Raw genomic sequence first — 18196 nt, 5'->3', positions numbered from 1 at the left:
ATAAGTTTGCAAGGTGCAAAGTGAAATATCGTTTGTATTACTCGTCACCGCGATGTATATAAATTTTGCGTAATTAATAATTTAATGAGTTTTAAATGATAATTCGCCGGATAAACAGTTCTGGTCGGTTGTTTTGGAAATGAAATAAATAATACTAAAACACTATTCCACGACGACGGGAGGAAAACAAAGGTTTTCTACACTATTGATAGCCATTATTGCAATTTTTGTGTATTTAACAATAGATATAATTTTATTGAAATCCTAATAAACAGGATTAATTCGATGCGATAATATGCATGTCATCTTCCTCATCTTCTTCCAGTTCTTCTTTTTCTTTTGTCGGTGCGTCAGTTGACAGATACTTTTCAAAATCAATTTTGAACAATTCATGTGATGGCGGACATTTAATACGAATTCTGTTGAAATGTAATAAACAGCGTAATTATGTAACATCTAATTAAGCATACAAAGTGCGATTTTACATTCATTTTACAAATTTTAATAATTCCGAGAGAATGTACCTTGTGATAAAAGAGCCGGATCGTCGTGGTTTCGCGTCGTTAACGTCCTTAATAAGAGAGATAAGATTTTCTTCTAATTGTTTTGTATCCATATCAATCTAGAACACAACAAATTGGCTGATAATCTTCTCTCCGATTAGGTAGTATAGCATTAAGCAATGTGTTTATAAAATAAAATAAAATTTACCGTTCCAAATGCGACGTCGATGGTGCCGTAAGTTTTTAGATACTCGTGTGGCTTTGCTGTATATTTTATACCTGACAGAAATTTACTTACAGCCGCTTTTACGTCAGTGCTCAAAGTACCTGCTTTAGCACTTGGAAACTTAGTTTTTATAAGTCCTTTGATTAATAACAGATCAGGCAAGATGCTTGGTTCTGCTATAATTATGTCATACTCTTTCAGTGAAATTTGTCCACTCTAGTATAAATATAAATTCCATATTAGCGGCAATGAACAAGTGTAATTTATTAAAAGATACAATCATCATCACGTTTGTTGTATAACACGACGTGATTATATGTTGCAAAAAAATTTGTGTCTTTTATATCTTACTTGAACTTGTTTGATTAAATCTTTGTCACCGGTGAGGTGAGCACCAGTCTGTTTTGCAACTTCCCGCATTTCAGGATCATTGCAAAATACCACTACTTTTCTGTGTTGATCATGAGCAAAAGAATTTGGCATATTTGCTATTTGTGAAAAAGTATCCAGAGTTTTTCCTTTTTTTGGACTCTAACAAAATTTATATAACGAAATTAAGTTTTATATATATAGTAGAATATAAAGTGTCTGAATACAAGTTTTTGGAAAGTAGTTCTAGAAGATAAATATTTAAAAAATCTTTAATGGCTTTTCTAACAGCACTGTTTCTTGAACGAGAAACAAGACCAATATTAGTAAAACTATGTGAAATAAGATAAATAGGTGAACTATATTATATGTATTTAATAATTTTATATATAAATCTATGATATAAATGTAATAAAGAAATAAGTTTTTTTTCTTTCTTTTTACCTGCAAATCCAATTCTATAAGTGCTTTTATCTGAGCATTTGGTAAATTATACATAGTAGGATGATGTGTTTCACGATGACATTGTACAGCTTCTTCAAATGAATAAATCTTCCATTTATAAAGTTTTTCAATCAATACATCATCCTTTGGACGATCTGGTTTTTTGCTGTCATCTAATATAATCTTGTTGAGATCAATTTTTTTCTTTTTAAATTCACTAGTATTACAACAAAGTGTCAATATTAACATAAATGCGCACAATCTACATAGTTATATATAAGTATGTATGTACTAAAAATATTGTTAAATTTAAATCCAAATCTCTGTTAATATTACTTATGTATTAAACATGCTTACACCATCTTGTCTCTCTGATTATGTGGAATAAAGCCCACTTTTTCAACAACCACCTTGATCTTTTTCTTTCTAGCCTTTTCTCTTGTACCTTTTCTAGCAGCATAATTTCGCGTTTGTAAAAAACCAATAGGATAATAATTGAGTCCTGTTACATGTTTATATGTTGAAGAAAGGTTATTTAGTAGCCGACCTGCAAAAGACAGTCGTTGTCAGAGAATTAAAAGAAAAAAAAATGTAAATAAAACAAGTTATTTTATTTAGTAAACAATACAAGCAGAAACGTGATTCGAGAGGTTATGTATAACGTGACTCCCTTCCTAGAAACACATCGTAAACATCTCATTGTTAAGCAAATCAAATACTTAATCCCGTAAACTATTTAATCACAACGCAATTATTTTTCACATCTGTCAATAAAATATTAAAATAGAAGGTAAAAAATACAAGGCATACCGCAAACTGCTGCCGCCATATTTGTCAAACAGATCAGGTGCGATGTGCGACACCGTCCGCTTTGGTTAGAGGCTTGTGCGCTTCAAGTGTCAGTCTGCTTTTACTGCACTTTAAATACATACGCGTGCGCACACATAGTCTCGATCTTTTACATTTTACATATCACATTTGTTGTCACCTACTATACATATTTGGAAATAAGGGATAATAAAACTATTTGATTTCTGATTTGTAAATCAAGATCTTTTTTTTTTATTGAAGAACCACCATTACATATTCTTACTTCGCCTTTTTGCTCTTAATCTTCCTCATATAAAATTCAAGTTCTTTCCCTTCCAAGATATAGCCATCCGCTCTTCCGCATTGACCAGGACGACTCGCTATGCAAGCTAAAAAAAATTGGAGTTCACCATGATCAAGTTATCTCAGCATACAAAACTAAATGTAATTTTAATCTGTTGTTACAATCACTCTTTTGTTTAATAAAACACCAGTGTGATAAAACTCAAAATGCTGATCTATTTCATGAGAATCTAAAAAAGAAAAATTTGTAAACGTACCAAGAACACGACCTGTTGCAAATTGTTCTTCTAAAGCAATCTCAACTTTGGCAAATCGCTGCCTAGCTTTGTATTTAGATTCTGTTTTTTTCGAACGTTTTTTGCTCAATACCTCTTCTTCAGCTTCTGTCTATCAAACAATTTTGCATTCCGTATATAAATTTTATGTACAAACTTTTGAAAAAAAAAACTTTCTATGTTTTTGAATAGTATTTGAAATTTCTCACCAATTTAGCACCCCTCTTTCTGCCAAGAGGAAGCACATAATGACCCTCATACCACTGTCTAAATGGTGTGGCATCAATGGTGACAATAGCGTTCTTCACCAGAGTCTTAGTTCGTACCAACTCATTGTTGGATGCGTTGTAAACAACATCAATAATACGAGTTTTTCGGGTAGTACATTCAGAACCCCAGGAAAAGTTACCTGTATCCAATCTGAGGGCTCTGTATTTCTTATTGCCTCCCCGCGTACGAACCTAGTACATAGGAAGATGTATTTATAACCAGGTTTAAAACATTAAGTACGATGTTGTATTCAAAGTAAATATCAGTACGCTGTGAGATTAATTAATCATGGCAGTCAGAGTAGGTAAGATGTTCATCATTTTATAATATTATGACATTGGTATAAAGCATATATATGTATATTATAATATTTTTATATGTATATTACAATATTTTGTAAGAACAAATTTGTATTATCAAAAAATACGTAATTACAAATATTCTGTATTATTCTTCAATATAAAGTATTTCAATATTTCCATAAATTTTATAAGTTTACAAAACCAATGTTCACAATTAATGTTTCATAATTAATTTATAAGCCATAAAACTCATTATTCACTTACAGTATGAATCCTCTGCGGTCCAAGTTTGGTGTTTGCAGCTGGACGACCTAATTCGAATTTCCTCTTCTTCCTGATGGGCTTTCTCTTTCCACCAGTAGCTCTTCTCTTATGCCAATGGTCTCTTGATATGCCTACAACACAACACTGATTTAAATACAGCAACTTGCACATACCCCTCACAGGAGTTAACCTATTTGAACAGTATGAATGTTGATAATGCAAATTTATCTTAGTTTTGTCTGTAGATACAAATTTGTTTGCAAATACATTGTTTACATAACATTATAAATTTGTCAATAAAATAGTACTTATTGCTAATAAACACGCATGGACATCACGATAACCAAAAATCACACGACCATGAGTGACAATATCCGACAAAACGTTTTACGGACTGAGGATGCAAAAATATTTCTCTATCAAAGAAATAACAAGATTCAATTCATCCGTTGCACATATTTTATCGCAATATCGCAAGAAATAAACGTGGATTTGGATGGATAAAATTAAATTTTTGTAACATCTCAATCTTACCCATTTTGCTACCCGGATCGGCGACAAAAAAGACACGGAAACTCCGCACACTAGACGATGTAAACTAAACCACAGATATTCGACCTGCAACAACGACCTCTCTAGGCTCTGATTGAGGTCACCAATCAAGATCGAGGGATCTTGGTTATTCTTGCTCTGATTGGTCAATTCACACTTCCATCCGACGCGTGGAGTTTTGAAATGCGGTCTTAAGCAACGCACTCCCCTCCTATGCCGATTGATCGTTACCTGACGATTGGCACCGGAACAAACATCCCTGCGCAAACGACGCCAACAAATACACACATAGAAACATTTGGAACAATTCGTTTTCCGACACTGCATTGTGCTTATATTATGCGCTGCAAGCTATCGTTAAGAAGCAGCGAGAAGTGTTACATCGGATTTGGAATGTCCTTTTTTTCGATTAGTACATCAATGAAATTCGAGTGTCCGAGGAGGATAGTACGTTGGCGCGCGAGCGACAGAGCAATATCTATTTTCCTTGAGCCCGGAATTTCAACATAGGTAATTTGTTTTTTTTTTTTTGCGGTGACGTCTGTTGGTTCTTTTCGGATCTCAAAATGCGAGTGAAAATACGATAATTCGCGTCGACGCGTTGTTCTACCTGAAAAATGTGCGAGATCAGTGATAAAATAAACACATCGCCTTCAATCAAAACTGTGAATTTTCTCGCGAATTCTCCATGAAGCGGTGTAACCTTCAAAACCCATCAGGCTTTGTTTTAATCATCACTTCGAAGCGACTCTCTTTCTAACATAAAACAACAATTCAGACCAACATCGTTGCAGATGGCTCGCTCTGCTCCAGTCGTGCCGTATTCGAAATGGCTCGCCGCTCGATTGCGATTTACTGCACATATCTTCATCATTTGTTGCTCGCACACAAAATTTTTTTATAAATAATAATTTCGAGTGTATATCTGTTTATCCCCCCTGCTGTGTGATTTATAAGTAATTAATTAATTCGTTTGTGTTCCAACAGTGCAACCATGAATACAACATTGAATACTGTGAGCACCAGTGGTGACAAACGTCTGTCAGAAACAACTGTACAAACTGTGGCACAGAACTTAACTACAATGCAGAATGTACAAAGTGTGCAAAATGTACAAAGTGTGGTGCAAAGTAATATACAGAGTATTCAGCCAACTCAGACTATTGGATCGGTAGGAACACCAAGTAGTCTAGTAGGCAAATCAGTATCCTTGGATATGAATCCTAAACTGTCCTTAATGAAGCCTGTGGTACCTTCTGGCAGTAGTTCGTCTACAGAAACTAGTAAAATAACAACGGTAATTATATTAAATCTTTATAATAGTAAAGAAAATTACACATATAGTTATGTGTTAGTGTCATATCAGTAAATTTTATTTGTATATTTAAAAACTTTTCTTCTTTTTAAATATTTTATTATGTTAGCTAGAGCAAGTTTGCAGCAATAAGTTTGTTAATTCCATTGTGTTTCTAGTTATGTTCCATAGGACCTACAGTAAAAATAATATCGCCAATGTTAAGTACTGTGGAAAGACAAAATCAACCACAACCACAACAATTGACACAGACAGTCAGCATGCCAGCCACATACCATGTACCACGAGGACCAGCGGCAGTTGCTAATATTTCTGCACCCAGATCAACAACAGTTGCCACTCCTATGGTCAGAGCAAGTGCAGGACAAACTGTGCCTACTACAAGACCAAGGTATAAATACATTGCATGTTTGATAAAATTAATTTTTATTTAACTAGTTACTAATAAAATTAATGTGCGCTTTTGAAAAAAAAATCATTTCTATGTGTAAAAATATATTTGCAAAATTGTTTTAACACATTGCAAACAACGGGGACTGTTACTGTTTTTACAAATTTCATGTTTCTAAATCTCATATTTCAATACAGGAATGGCCCCAGACACTATAAGCAATGTTGCTACACCAGAAAGGCACGTGTTAAAAACGACTTTTATTGGTATTTGTATATATGATATACGAAAGCAAGAAAAAAAAATTAAAATCGCTATTTTTAATCCATGAAATCACTTCACAACGTATTAAATATAACAAAAATTTGAAAATTTCCATACACATCTTGATTTGTCAAACAGTAGTACACCAATATCAAATCCCCAATGGCAATCTAAAACAACATCCGTCGTGTATGCGCAACCACAAAGGCATCCTGCACCTCCACTCGGAGTCAGCAGAGTCTCCAGGCCGCCATCTGCCACGGTTTATTCCGGACAACAGCAGCGGCTAATTACACCAACCAATCAAGGGAGATCTGTTCAAGCCACCATGGTCACTGGTAGTCCGTCCAGATTGATAACTCCCATTCTGCAAACAAGCAGTAATATTACACGACTTCCAGTTGCACAAAATAGACCGCCAACGCCGCAAGTAGTAACCGTGTCGCAGACTTCACAACCCGGAAAATCAACGGCGCAGACCATTCAGGTATATTTATAAGCAATAAATTTTATGTAAAAATTATAGAAAGAGAGAAAAAATGAAGATATAGCTTAGTTGCAGTATAAAACTAAAATCCGTGCAATTTAACTCAATAAAAATTCGATTTTGAAATTTTTCAGCCTAACCAGACCAGCAGACCTCTCACTACGACGGGTACTACGAAACGTATAACTGTGTCAACACCCATGGTGGAAACAGCAAGAATTGGTAGCATGACTTCGGTTACGGTCGGTTCTGTGGAATCAGTAGGACGGCCGTTATCGATTAATACAGTAGCTGGACCATCGACTGGCACAGTTAGCCATATTGTTATTCCTTCGCAACAAGTGAGTTTGAGCCGATAATGAACAAACATAATAACGCCTATGTCTTTTTCTCATTACCGTTTGTATCTTTCTTTAGTCTGACTCTCGTTTTTCTTATCCAATGTCCTAGCCACCGTCGTTATTTGTTTTTTTTTTTTTTTTTTTTTCATTAACGCCTGGCTGTTGTTTGCACCCAACTTTGTGTTTTTCTCGCATATATCGTATGCGGTAAATTACATATATAGAAAAAAGACCTTTATTTGACAAGTAAACTAATTCAATAGGTTCAACAGCAACAAGGTGCGCCGCGCGTCCAAACCGTCACATCTCTGTCATCTCTGAGTACAGTGTCTCAAGTAATCACAACCACTGCGAATACACAATCGAACGCGATGCGTATATTGCAAACAGCTCCAACTACAGTTGCTAAGATCGCCGGGATGTCCTTACACTCTCTACCTATCGTACCAGTGAGAACTGCACCGGCGCCGGTCAAGGCTACTGCCGCACAACCTCAGAATATTGGTCAGACCGTCCAGATCAAGCCAGCGCAGCAAGCCAGTTTACGCGTGTCATCTACCAACAGCAGCACCGTTACCAGTTCCACCCAGCCAGTTCAAGCGACGTATATACATCCGCCTCATACTACTACGTATTATTCTTTTGACGCTACAGGTAAACCATTATTTGAAGCAGATAGAGTGCACACCATTGTTTTCTGCAGTTTTTTCCTTGTAATAAAAAATTGCGTTATATATTTAGGCATCAAGCTTTTTAGACTGTGTGGGTAACATGCAAAAAGTAGTGATTTAGAACCGGTTATTATCGGGTGAGAACAATATGCAATTATGGCGTTTTAAATGTTGAGGACTGATGTTATATTTTATCTTTCAGGAACGTACTCGTATCGACAAACTTCAGTGCAGCCGGTAAGATTAGTCGTCGACCCGGGATACGAGGAAGCCCATAACGTTAAACCTAATGCGTCTCCAAGACCGAGCATCTTACGAAAAAGAGATCACGACAATTCGCCAATCAAAAGTAATGATAATAAATATCTTAAAACGTGTGCGAAGTAACACGCAAAGTGTAGCAACATGTACAGATTATAATTTTTTTACTTATATCACACACAGGTGCGGCTAAAAATCTCGTTCCTGTCTTAACATCTCTACCGTCGTCGAATAGATCAATATCCAGTCCACCGTGTTCACCGAAAGGGGATCAAGATGGAGGTGGATGTCAAAGTTCCGGTTCAACTACGGTATCCGCTACGTCTTCACCGGGTCTTGATGAAGAGCTCGAGCAATCTAGGATTACTATTAATCCCACTATCGAACTTTCACCTCGTAAAAAACCTCGTAAACAACAACTTACAGCTTTAGAATTGACCGAATCTAGATGCGTGGAAGAAGAAATGCAATTTATCACGGAAGAGAAAATAAAGAAGGAAATAAAAGAAGAAGCAAAAGAGAAGTCTGACAAGAGGCAACCTCTAAATGTTCAAAGTACGGATATGAAGTCTCAGCAATCGGAAATTACGATAAGGACTCGGCCTGTGCCAAGTTTAATAGGTATATATGTACAATATAAAAATAGATATATATATATATATATATATATATAAAAAAAAATTATTTTTGTTGTACATTTTACTTTTCATATTTTTGACCGTTTGCTACACTTTCTATAATTGATCTCTCACATGTTTTTTTCCCAATTATTTTCAGATCCTTCGTGGAAAAAAGGAATAGTCAGATTGCATCATTTTAGAAGACCAAGTGACGTTCGGCCTCGTGAAGAGAGAAGACCGACAGTCGCTGAACTGGCGCAACAAAAATATGTATTACAGAAACTGAACGGATGGAAAGTTTATCATCTCACCGCACAAATGGAAGATATTGCTGACCTTGAGAAACAGGTATGCGTATGTTTAAAAATTCCAAAAGTAAACAAACAAATTTTTTTTTAATAATTAACAAGAACAAAAAGAAAAAATTCTCTTAAGAGACATCAGCAAGTCTGTACATTATCGTTGCGCAGAATTATTTTCTTAATTCAACTTAAAGCTTTTTTGCGTTATGGACGTTTATAGGATGGATCTTATACGTACACAAGTATGAAAGTAAAATAATATTTTTGTGTGTTGTGTGTTCGAAGGTGCACGAGAAATTGAAAACGACGTTAATGTTGTTGGAATCGCAGCAAACAGCTAAAAGCAGACATAATAACGATCTTGAACGCGTGAACGAATTAATCAAAGGAAACATGCAACGCAGTAATTTAATCAGCGAAGGAATGAATGAAGCGCGCACACAACTCGTCGCCATATTTCAACATAAGGGTCCTATTACTGATCTTTTGCAACGTTGTGGTAATAAACGAGCCCAGAAAAAGAAGGACAAATAAATTGTTCTATTAAAAAAAAAAAAAAGAAAAAGAGAAAGAGAAAAAATAACTGTCAGAAACTTTAAGTGTGGCAGTAAAGTTTACAGCCCAATTATTTTTATCTATCTTACAAATTCTATGTAGGGACAAATAAATGGTTTTATAAGTCTACAAGATCATATAAGAATGTCTACTATATATATATATATATATATTACATATATTGATGTTTATAATTTTAGTACATAAATTTATTTTTTATTTTAATATAATGCTTTTTATTTCTACTATCAAATGTCTTTCTACTCATTTAATTTCAATCAATCTCCGATTAATTTGTACACACACTAATGTATATGTTTGTTCTACAGACAGAACATGACTTCTTTGGAAACAAAAATAGAGTATCCAATGCAACAAAGATAGAATTCCGCTATCCTTTTTATTTGTACTGTTTGTGTCGTTGTCAAGGAGATAACAAGTCTTGAATCTTGGTTATGTACGAGACAATGAACTTCAATCAAAAAAATATATGTACATACTGATTTCGCAAAGTGTATTTTGTAAAGTTCAACAAATCACAAGACGCAAAATGTGGTGGGGATACAGTCCACCTCAAGATTTACAAACTGAAGTTATTCAAACAGAAGATCAGCTCTCTAACAATCTTGAAGTATTGATTGTAGGTGCTGGTGATGCACGACATATCGTCAAGACAATAGCATCATCTTACATCCATTCTGATCGAACTGTTACATATCACGTTATTGAACCGACTTTGGAACAAGTTTGTAGATCAATGCTTTTATTAAATGTTTGCTTAGAGAAAGATTTAGGTATGTAAAGAACACAAGAGTTTATTTTAACATAAGCTCTAAAACAAAGTCATATACATTTATACAATTAATATGCTAAAGGACTACAGGAAGCAACACGATACTACTTGGAGATATTAGGAAACACTTTGTTGAGACCAGCCACAGCAAAATATTTAGCAAAAACTGCCAAAAAACTAATTGACATTCCAACTCAGACTGTTAATTGTCCATGGTTATCATTAGAAAACTTTAAGTATAAGGACAGAGATAAACTGGAAAGCATTTTTAAGTAAGTTGAAGAATACGAAGGTACAACAAAAACACAGTAGCTGATATCTTATGTTGAGCATTTTCTAAGATTCTGGACACGCGCAACATGCGAAGGAGTTCCTATTGTGAACTATTGGGATCGCAGAATTAGAAATTCATTGAAAACAAGATATGATTATAGAGAAGGTGTCTTTGATTGGGATTATCATATGATTTTAAAATCCAGATGTATCACTAATCTTACTCTACAAGAATATAGGTATGTTTAGCGAACAGAAAATGTAGATGTATGCTTTTATTATAAAATAACGATACATGGTATTCTTTGGGTGATAAAAACTTTATAAATCTCAAACTCTCGAAATTTTTAATTGTGTAAAAGCAAATTATTATAATTAGATTTTGGAGAAATAATGGAATAGCATTTACATGGCTTGAGGGTGAACCGGTTAGAAGCAATCCAACATTATTAAGCAATATAATACAACATGGACCTGGTTTCTTACATTATGCATATTTGGGAGATATTGTAAATGGTCCGTTTTTTACTTGGGCTGCAATGGAAGGAAAAGAAAATAAAAAGTATAGCATTTCTGACACAGATAAATATAACATTCTTTATTCAAATCAATTTTAAATCGAACATGTCAAAGGCTTAGAGCAACTGATATCGCTGAACGAGAAGTAATGCGTGTGATTCATGAAATAAGAACTAAGGAGCCATTGTGCGAAGACTACGTCGGTGCTCACAGAGATGCTTCTATTCTCAACGGTATTATAATAACTGAAATGCCAGACACCGAAATGGAAAATGAATCATGGACAAAAGTTGAGAATAAACCTGACAAACTGGCTAATGAAAAGATTACTTGGGTGGATATACCAAATCACAAGGTGCATTTTGTATACATACGTTGAACCGATGAATGTGTACAACAGTTTGTGTACAACGGTTTCGTTTTTAGATAATCTTTCATCCTGCAACATCTCTGGAAACTCTCAAGTCTAAGAGCGACTATGCAAATAGATTTCATCTGATTTGGATAGCACACAACATGACAAAGCAGATTGCGAATCTGACTCCGTTGGCGTCAACAGGCGCGTCAGTGATTATAGAGTTGCGTAAACATATGGTAGAACTACGCAAAGAGGATTTACAAACATTCAACAAAGAACTAAGAGAGATCACGCAAGAAAGCGGGCTTTGTTTACTATCTGATTTTGATTCAAACGAGCATGTTATTGCTCGTTTCAGGAAGATTTAAGACATCAAATGGTATGGCTTGGTAAATATTAGAAATATGTATATAAAGCTGTTTAATCGATCTAAAATAAAAAGTCCCACTCTTTAAGGTACTGTTGTACTATAAATATAGTACGACTTTTTGAAGTATATATAAACAATTGATTAAAATCTATTCCGCAAATATTAACAGTAAATAATTAATACATTTTTTTTATGTATTTTATTTCTGCTCTTAGTACTTCTACAAACAAATCAAAGAAAGTATATGAAAAATCTTTCAATGTCAATAAAATGTCAACAAATGTATACAAAATGTTTAAAGATATCTGTACATGCGCGCGTCGTCTTCTATGTTATATTCAACTCATTATCTAATTTTTCGGTTACTTCGGTTATTTCGGTTACTTCGGTTACTTCCGATACTTCTGCACTTTTCTCTACTTCTTCGTCCTCTTCTTCAGATTCGGTTTCGGTATCAGTTTCTGGGAAATCTGGAAGTGCTGATAAAACCAAAATAAATGACATTAAAAAAAGAGTACAAAAAATAATCGTAAACCAATGATCACCAAGAATTCTTACCAAGTCTGTCTATTTTCTCTTGCCAGGCATCCTTCAGAAACTTTTCTTGTACCGCTACCACTTCTTCCACATTTGCGCAACAAGCATACTTCTCCAGTAATTCGCCATTTAAGTTTAAGAATGCGTGACCCCATCGAAACTTGTCGAGATAAAGTCTCGCCTCGTCAGGAAATCCTGTTATAATTAAAGTAGCCGCAATAGCCTCCACACAACTCAATTTACATGGTTTTCCAAAATTGACCGGATTGGCAGCGACCAGAAACGGCAGTATACGAGGATGCGGCGTTTTCATTTTGCCAAAAGGAGTGTCGTCAATGCGCGCCCAACTACAATCAACAACAGCACAGCCAAACCTCTCCACGATATCTCGATCACTCGGGGTTACGCACTGCAATGAAATTAATTTTCCTGAAGAAAATTTCTGAAACTACCGCTGTCTGCGCCGTCGCTTTTTTTTCTGTCATCAGATACCTTGTCACCGATCGGAGTGAGACACAATCCTGGAAAACGGGCGCCCAGGCGAAGTATCTTGATCATATTTTGCCTCACTAATTTCCTGCCGGTGCATTTTTTGGGATCGCAGTGTTGCACGTCCCACATTGCCACGCGAAAGGGTAACGACCATTTGTTTGTCGGTTCTGCAAGGTTCAATTCCAGTCCCGATGATCGAATTACAAAATTACGAATTTCATGAAATTCTTTTAATTTTTTTCTAACCTGTTGTCTCATCGTTCTCTTTATCCGATTCTTCCGATTCTCTATCCCTTCTTTGATGATACATCTGCTCCTTGTTAAGAACATGCCGAGGTCGTCTCTGCAATAATTTATTCTTATCTTTTTTCCTTCGTCCTGACATTTTTTCAGATATATATGTTTAGTGTTTTGATGGTCTCCCAGCCGTTACAACCTGATCAGATGAGTGTGCGGATATAACAGGATATAAGAGATTGGATTTGTTCAACTCCTAGCGCAAAATTGCGCAAAATAATGAGCGTAAACACGCTAAATTACAGCTTGAATGTTTTCTATAAAATAGTTTCTTTCAGATTTTTATGTTGGTTGTACTGGCTCTTGTAAATCGATTACGAACGACTGATATCGATATTCCGTGACTGGGGGGATAAGAGCGTGGCCAATAGACCGGCCATATAGACACACCACAAACGCCACGTCTATATTGCGCGTACCGACCATACTTGGCGCGCCGGTATCGACAAAAGTACCTGTCATTCAATAGTCAATACCTTAGCTCACAGATACATAGCGTTGTCGAGGACGCCTCGAAGATGACTCGTGCTCTCGCGGGCGCGGTAATATTCGTTCTCGCGTTCTGCGTGTTTACGCATGTACGCACCAGCCTTGCCGCCGCCGACCTCGTGGATTCGGATCTGCTCGTCAGAAATGTCGAGCGGCACATCGACCTGCATTCCCAGCTGACCAAAACGAACACCCGCGTGGTGCTGGACAACAACAAGGACCGCGCGATCCGGAGCTTTCTCTTCTGTCTGGACGGCGCTCAGAAGCAGTCCCTCAGCTACATTGCGGCTCACGTCGAACCCGGTAAGCTCGAGCTCAAGGTGACGGAGACGAAGATAAAGGAGCACGGCGATAAGGCTTTCTACACCGTCGATCTCGGCAACAACTTGGCGCCACGTCGCACTCTCACCATCGACATAGAGACGATACACACGCACGAACTGGTGCCCCATCCCAAGGAGATCGCTCAGCAAGAGAAGCAGTTGGTTAAGTATATAGGAAACGTATATGCTTTCTTACCTTACACCGTTATGAAACAGACCACGTACGTGGCGTTACCGTCGCGCAACATCGAGAACTATACCAAAATTAAACCAGTCTCCCAGACTGGTTCTTCCATAACTTACGGACCGTTTGAGAAACAGTCGCCTTTCGCTTACGAGGAACTGATGGTACACTTCGAGAACAATAACAAGTTTCTTACAGTCACGAAGCTTCAGAGAACCATTGAGATTTCTCACTGGGGTAACATAGCCGTCGAGGAGAACATTGATCTCCTGCATACCGGCGCCTTGCTCAAGGGACCCTTCTCTCGTTACGAGTACGCCCGAGAGTCCAAATCCGGACAGGCCAGTATTCAGAGTTTCGATACCATCTTACCCGCTGCCGCTTCCGACATTTATTACAGAGATGAGATTGGCAACATTTCCACGTCGCACACTCGCATCAAGAAGGACTCGGTTGAGGTGAATCTGAGACCGAGATTTCCGTTGTTCGGCGGTTGGAAGACACGTTACACCATCGGATACAACGTGCCCAGTTACGAGTATCTGTTTCACTCCGGTGATCAGTATACTCTCGAGATGAGGTTGCTGGATCACATTTTCGACGATATGGTTGTGGACGAAATGGTTCTGAAGATCATTCTGCCGGAAGGTTCGCGGAACTTGCAGCTGGAACTGCCGTATCCCGCTACTCGTTTGTCGGATTCCTTACACTACACGTATCTGGACGTCACCGGGCGTCCGGTGGTGTCCGTCACAAAGAAGAACCTCGTGGAGAATCATATTCAAAACTTCAGATTCAAATACACATTCCCGCGTTTGCTGATGTTGCAGGAGCCGCTGCTGGTCGCGGTGGCGCTGTACCTGCTGTTCCTATTAGTCATAACGTACGTAAGACTGGACTTTTCCATTGACAAGGACGAGGCGTCGGAGAGCAAATTGAGGATCGCCGGGCAGTGCGAGAAGATACTCGCCGCTCAGGATCGCCGGGTCACATCGTACAACGAGCTGGACGATCAGCTGGCCTATCTCAAGACAAACAAGGACGCGAACGCGTTTCTGTCCGCGGTGAAGAGCATCAATCAGGAATACAAGGCCGCCACGAATGCGCTCAACGAGATCGCGCAGAAACTGAAGAGCGAGTCTGGCGACGTGTACGACCGCGTTCAGGAGCTGCAAAAGTACGATCGCTCCCTGAAAGAGCTGTACAACCAGCAGCAGGCGTTGTACGTGGACAAACTGGTCCCGGGCAAGATTGGCCGTCAGCAGTTCGTCGAGGCGGAGTCGGCGATCGCCAAGAAGAAGGAGGAGTGCATCGAGAAGATCAACACGATTGTGAAGTCGCTCCAGTAGTAGTCGCATTCCGCGCGAACGGACTTTAAAGAAAAAAAATAAAAATAAATAAATAAAACACAAAATTATTTGAGAGAACAACGATGGTGCATTTTGCATTACAATAATACAAGTTCTCTGTCGCCGCGTGTCTCTGTTGATATTCCATCCTCTCTCTCAGTCATGTGAATAAAAAAGGATTCCATATGTTTGTAAACACACACACGCATCGAGTCATAAGAACTCATTATTACATTGTAAATTAAGATTTTTAATAATAAATGTATAGGAAAAAGGAACGCATGTTTTTGTTGTACTTTGTCTGAGTTGTTTCTATAAATAAAGAGTTTATAAGATTGTGTAAGACGTATCACTATCTGCCTTTTCAATGTGTATATATATAAATTTTTTTCTTTTCTTTCTCTTTCAATATATACATATATATGTATATCTAAGAAAATCTTTCTAAAGGCAATAAACTTATAAATAAAAAAATTGAAAAACCGAGAAAACATTTTTTCGAACTATATAATTGCGGTCATAGTTTTATGCGAGAAAGATAAATTTTATATCGGAAGTATATATCATATATATATANTATATATATATATATATATATATATCATATCTGGATGTTTTTCTATTCTTCTTTAATCTCAAACGAAAGAGCCATGATTTGTGTGTTCAATACAATCGTAATTGCAATGAGATCGATGCTATGCGACAGTAAGGATCGCGTCGACACGGTCATTACTGCGCATGAAGGCGCAACGTCAGTCCACCAACGAGCATCTGTTTCATCCATGTGTCAATTCGCCTAGCCGGTTGAACACAACGGACACCTGCTAACCTCTATTTTTTTTCATCGGGCGATACCTGATCAAACAACAGCCGCATCGGAGCGTGCGAATGCTAAGAGCTACAATGACCAATTTGCGGAAATTCATAGGTAAATACACACACACACATACGATTGCGCGTTCAGCGACATACCTGCTCCATGATTTTGTCTGAAACGCTACCTCGCGTGTAGGTTATACGACGATACAATTGAGAAAAAATCGTTTCTAAACGATAATTTATGAGTTGTAAATTTGTCCAACACATTCGAATTTGTTCGTAAAATTTTCGCAATATTTTTCGAATCTCCGAGCTTGAGAAATGTGTGTTGAACAGCTACATCTCGAAAGATTGCGTATCTTATCGTATACATACGTAAGAAATATCTTGTACAAAATTGATGTAACATGTTGGTTTTAACAATCAGTAAGTTATTTATTGTTGTTTCACGATTTCAGATATTGGCGCCAATTTAACAGATGCTATGTATCAGGGAATTTATCACGGGAATCAAAAACACGAGCCAGATCTGGACAAAGTTTTAGAACGAAGTTGGAACAACAATCTCTCAAAAATCATCATTACAGCTGGTAATTTAGAAGAGAGCAAGAAGGCTCTTGAAATAGCAAAAACTGATGGCAAGTATTGTATTTTTCATGCATCTTGCAAATTTCCCAATACTACTGTCATTTATCTGCTTTTATGATTTTAAGAATTTCTTCGAATTTTTCTCTCTAACAAGCAACTGATATTGTGTTATGTTTATCAACAAATTGTAGACAGGCTATACTCGACAGTTGGTTGTCATCCGACTCGTTGCAACGAGTTCGAAGACAGTGGCGATCCCGAGGAATACCTCAAGTCTTTGACCGATCTGGCGCTAAACAACAAGGAAAAAGTTGTCGCCATCGGCGAGATAGGTCTGGATTACGACAGGCTAGAATTCTGTCCCAAAGAAACGCAAAAAAAGTATTTCGAGATGCAACTGTCGCTGTGTTCCACGCTAAAACTGCCGCTTTTTCTGCACTGTCGCAACGCCTGCGACGACTTGGTGCAGATTCTGAGAAAGCACAAAAACAAGCTGACGCCGGGCGTCGTGCACTCTTTCGACGGCAATCCAGAGGACGCGAATTCTATTCTACAGTTAGGCTTATACATCGGTATTAACGGATGGTAGGATAGTGGCAACTTCCGCTCGAGAAACTATTGAGAGCCAAGAAATATAAATCTCGTTTTTTCTTTTTTCAGCTCTCTGAAAACGGAGGAGAACCTCTTTGCCGTCACTACTGTTCCCTCGGACAGGCTCATGATAGAAACCGATTGTCCGTGGTGCGACATCAGGCCGACGCACGCGTCCGCGAATGACGTGATCACGCACTTCCCGTCGGTGAAGAAAGAAAAGTGGCAACCGGACCGCATGGTCAAAGGACGAAACGAGCCCTGCACAATAGTGTGAGTACTACTTCGCGTTCGATTTTGACACAAAGAGTGACGGTGATAACGGGAATCATAAAACAAGCGAAGATACAACATATCGCGCAGTTTTTTAAATATATAAATCACGTTTGATTCGCAATTGCAGTCAAATATTGGAAGTCTTGGCGCGAATCAGAGACGAGGAAGAGGAATACCTGTGCAATCAGATCTACAAGAACACAATGAAGCTCTTCTTCCCGCACGAATTATAGTGTGTTGCAAATACTGCAAAACAGATAAACGGACTTTGAGTGTGACATTTCCGAGAAGACGCACTCAGGAAGCAATCAGGGATAAAAGCTGTGAAAAAAAAAAAAAAAAAAAAAAAAAAAAAAAAGCGGAAAGCCGAGGAAAGAAANCTGCAAAACAGATAAACGGACTTTGAGTGTGAC

General features: G+C 37.5%; 7 protein-coding genes across 11 annotated transcripts; 4 read left to right on the top strand and 3 right to left on the bottom strand.

Annotated features, from left to right (window-relative positions):
- Positions 1–205: 205 nt before the first annotated feature.
- Positions 206–2433, bottom strand: LOC109857286 (39S ribosomal protein L1, mitochondrial). The gene is made up of 7 exons (XM_020433453.1): positions 2353–2433; positions 1900–2089; positions 1543–1759; positions 1081–1260; positions 712–945; positions 525–622; positions 206–419 (listed from the first exon to the last, which is right to left on the bottom strand). The coding sequence occupies exons 1-7, from the start codon at positions 2369–2371 to the stop codon at positions 278–280; spliced, it is 1080 nt and encodes a 359-aa protein (XP_020289042.1). The 5' UTR covers positions 2372–2433; the 3' UTR covers positions 206–277.
- A 163-nt stretch (positions 2434–2596) lies between these two features.
- On the bottom strand, positions 2597–4401 carry LOC109857284 (40S ribosomal protein S8). Its single transcript, XM_020433449.1, has 5 exons — positions 4301–4401; positions 3767–3897; positions 3140–3391; positions 2913–3042; positions 2597–2741 (listed from the first exon to the last, which is right to left on the bottom strand). Exons 1-5 carry the CDS (start codon positions 4302–4304, stop codon positions 2632–2634), a joined length of 627 nt encoding a protein of 208 aa, XP_020289038.1. The 5' UTR covers positions 4305–4401; the 3' UTR covers positions 2597–2631.
- A 225-nt stretch (positions 4402–4626) lies between these two features.
- On the top strand, positions 4627–9938 carry LOC109857278 (histone deacetylase complex subunit SAP130). Of its 5 annotated transcripts, XM_020433442.1 has the most exons (11): positions 4628–4828; positions 5306–5615; positions 5792–6024; positions 6427–6775; positions 6910–7116; positions 7380–7770; positions 7990–8136; positions 8232–8669; positions 8826–9016; positions 9256–9469; positions 9855–9938. In XM_020433442.1, the coding sequence occupies exons 2-11, from the start codon at positions 5313–5315 to the stop codon at positions 9863–9865; spliced, it is 2484 nt and encodes an 827-aa protein (XP_020289031.1). In that variant the 5' UTR covers positions 4628–4828; positions 5306–5312; the 3' UTR covers positions 9866–9938. The 5 variants fall into 5 exon arrangements, with proteins under 5 accessions (XP_020289030.1, XP_020289031.1, XP_020289029.1 ...); XM_020433441.1 differs by lacking the exon at positions 9855–9938 and having other exon boundaries at positions 4627–4828; positions 6430–6775; positions 9256–9827; XM_020433440.1 differs by lacking the exon at positions 9855–9938 and having other exon boundaries at positions 9256–9826.
- Positions 9939–9992: 54 nt separating this feature from the next.
- LOC109857280 (dynein assembly factor 3, axonemal) lies at positions 9993–11914 on the top strand. Its single transcript, XM_020433447.1, has 6 exons — positions 9993–10319; positions 10401–10590; positions 10660–10830; positions 10971–11153; positions 11225–11465; positions 11537–11914. The coding sequence occupies exons 1-6, from the start codon at positions 10016–10018 to the stop codon at positions 11834–11836; spliced, it is 1389 nt and encodes a 462-aa protein (XP_020289036.1). The 5' UTR covers positions 9993–10015; the 3' UTR covers positions 11837–11914.
- A 104-nt stretch (positions 11915–12018) lies between these two features.
- Positions 12019–13348, bottom strand: LOC109857281 (ribosome biogenesis protein TSR3 homolog). The gene is made up of 4 exons (XM_020433448.1): positions 13114–13348; positions 12868–13034; positions 12397–12784; positions 12019–12317 (listed from the first exon to the last, which is right to left on the bottom strand). Exons 1-4 carry the CDS (start codon positions 13250–13252, stop codon positions 12166–12168), a joined length of 846 nt encoding a protein of 281 aa, XP_020289037.1. The 5' UTR covers positions 13253–13348; the 3' UTR covers positions 12019–12165.
- A 172-nt stretch (positions 13349–13520) lies between these two features.
- On the top strand, positions 13521–15847 carry LOC109857279 (dolichyl-diphosphooligosaccharide--protein glycosyltransferase subunit 1). The gene has a single exon (XM_020433446.1). The coding sequence runs from the start codon at positions 13683–13685 to the stop codon at positions 15507–15509; it is 1827 nt and encodes a 608-aa protein (XP_020289035.1). The 5' UTR covers positions 13521–13682; the 3' UTR covers positions 15510–15847.
- A 295-nt stretch (positions 15848–16142) lies between these two features.
- On the top strand, positions 16143–18135 carry LOC109857287 (putative deoxyribonuclease TATDN1). Its single transcript, XM_020433454.1, has 5 exons — positions 16143–16437; positions 16787–16966; positions 17108–17501; positions 17577–17780; positions 17911–18135. Exons 1-5 carry the CDS (start codon positions 16398–16400, stop codon positions 18014–18016), a joined length of 924 nt encoding a protein of 307 aa, XP_020289043.1. The 5' UTR covers positions 16143–16397; the 3' UTR covers positions 18017–18135.
- The last annotated feature ends 61 nt before the right edge of the window (positions 18136–18196 follow it).

This window comes from Pseudomyrmex gracilis, unplaced genomic scaffold (assembly GCF_002006095.1).
Source record: "Pseudomyrmex gracilis isolate BER0280 unplaced genomic scaffold, ASM200609v1 scaffold_154, whole genome shotgun sequence".
Taxonomy (NCBI): domain Eukaryota; kingdom Metazoa; phylum Arthropoda; class Insecta; order Hymenoptera; family Formicidae; genus Pseudomyrmex; species Pseudomyrmex gracilis.
This window is presented reverse-complemented; position numbering and strand designations above follow the sequence as displayed.

What these genes read in the sequence shown, in the direction of transcription:
- LOC109857279 (XM_020433446.1), top strand. Translation starts at nt 13,683, where the DNA reads ATGACTCGTGCTCTCGCGGGCGCGGTAATATTCGTTCTCGCGTTCTGC.
- LOC109857284 (XM_020433449.1), bottom strand. An exon ending in GAAAGAGGGGTGCTAAATTG is followed by an intron (nt 3,043 to 3,139) that starts GTGAGAAATTTC and finishes ATTGTTTGATAG; the next exon opens with ACAGAAGCTGAAGAAGAGGT. An exon ending in TGCAACAGGTCGTGTTCTTG is followed by an intron (nt 2,742 to 2,912) that starts GTACGTTTACAA and finishes AATTTTTTTTAG; the next exon opens with CTTGCATAGCGAGTCGTCCT.
- LOC109857281 (XM_020433448.1), bottom strand. Translation starts at nt 13,252, where the DNA reads ATGTCAGGACGAAGGAAAAAAGATAAGAATAAATTATTGCAGAGACGA. An exon ending in AGAGAACGATGAGACAACAG is followed by an intron (nt 13,035 to 13,113) that starts GTTAGAAAAAAA and finishes TGAACCTTGCAG; the next exon opens with AACCGACAAACAAATGGTCG. An exon ending in AGAGAAAATAGACAGACTTG is followed by an intron (nt 12,318 to 12,396) that starts GTAAGAATTCTT and finishes TGGTTTTATCAG; the next exon opens with CACTTCCAGATTTCCCAGAA.
- LOC109857280 (XM_020433447.1), top strand. Translation starts at nt 10,016, where the DNA reads ATGTACATACTGATTTCGCAAAGTGTATTTTGTAAAGTTCAACAAATC. An exon ending in CTTACTCTACAAGAATATAG is followed by an intron (nt 10,831 to 10,970) that starts GTATGTTTAGCG and finishes TATTATAATTAG; the next exon opens with ATTTTGGAGAAATAATGGAA. An exon ending in TGGATATACCAAATCACAAG is followed by an intron (nt 11,466 to 11,536) that starts GTGCATTTTGTA and finishes TTTCGTTTTTAG; the next exon opens with ATAATCTTTCATCCTGCAAC.
- LOC109857278 (XM_020433440.1), top strand. Translation starts at nt 5,313, where the DNA reads ATGAATACAACATTGAATACTGTGAGCACCAGTGGTGACAAACGTCTG. An exon ending in AAACTAGTAAAATAACAACG is followed by an intron (nt 5,616 to 5,791) that starts GTAATTATATTA and finishes TTGTGTTTCTAG; the next exon opens with TTATGTTCCATAGGACCTAC. An exon ending in CAACGGCGCAGACCATTCAG is followed by an intron (nt 6,776 to 6,909) that starts GTATATTTATAA and finishes GAAATTTTTCAG; the next exon opens with CCTAACCAGACCAGCAGACC.
- LOC109857286 (XM_020433453.1), bottom strand. An exon ending in TCGACGTCGCATTTGGAACG is followed by an intron (nt 623 to 711) that starts GTAAATTTTATT and finishes GTTGTGTTCTAG; the next exon opens with ATTGATATGGATACAAAACA. An exon ending in TCCGGCTCTTTTATCACAAG is followed by an intron (nt 420 to 524) that starts GTACATTCTCTC and finishes ACATTTCAACAG; the next exon opens with AATTCGTATTAAATGTCCGC.
- LOC109857287 (XM_020433454.1), top strand. Translation starts at nt 16,398, where the DNA reads ATGCTAAGAGCTACAATGACCAATTTGCGGAAATTCATAG. An exon ending in TACATCGGTATTAACGGATG is followed by an intron (nt 17,502 to 17,576) that starts GTAGGATAGTGG and finishes TTCTTTTTTCAG; the next exon opens with CTCTCTGAAAACGGAGGAGA. An exon ending in AACGAGCCCTGCACAATAGT is followed by an intron (nt 17,781 to 17,910) that starts GTGAGTACTACT and finishes TCGCAATTGCAG; the next exon opens with TCAAATATTGGAAGTCTTGG.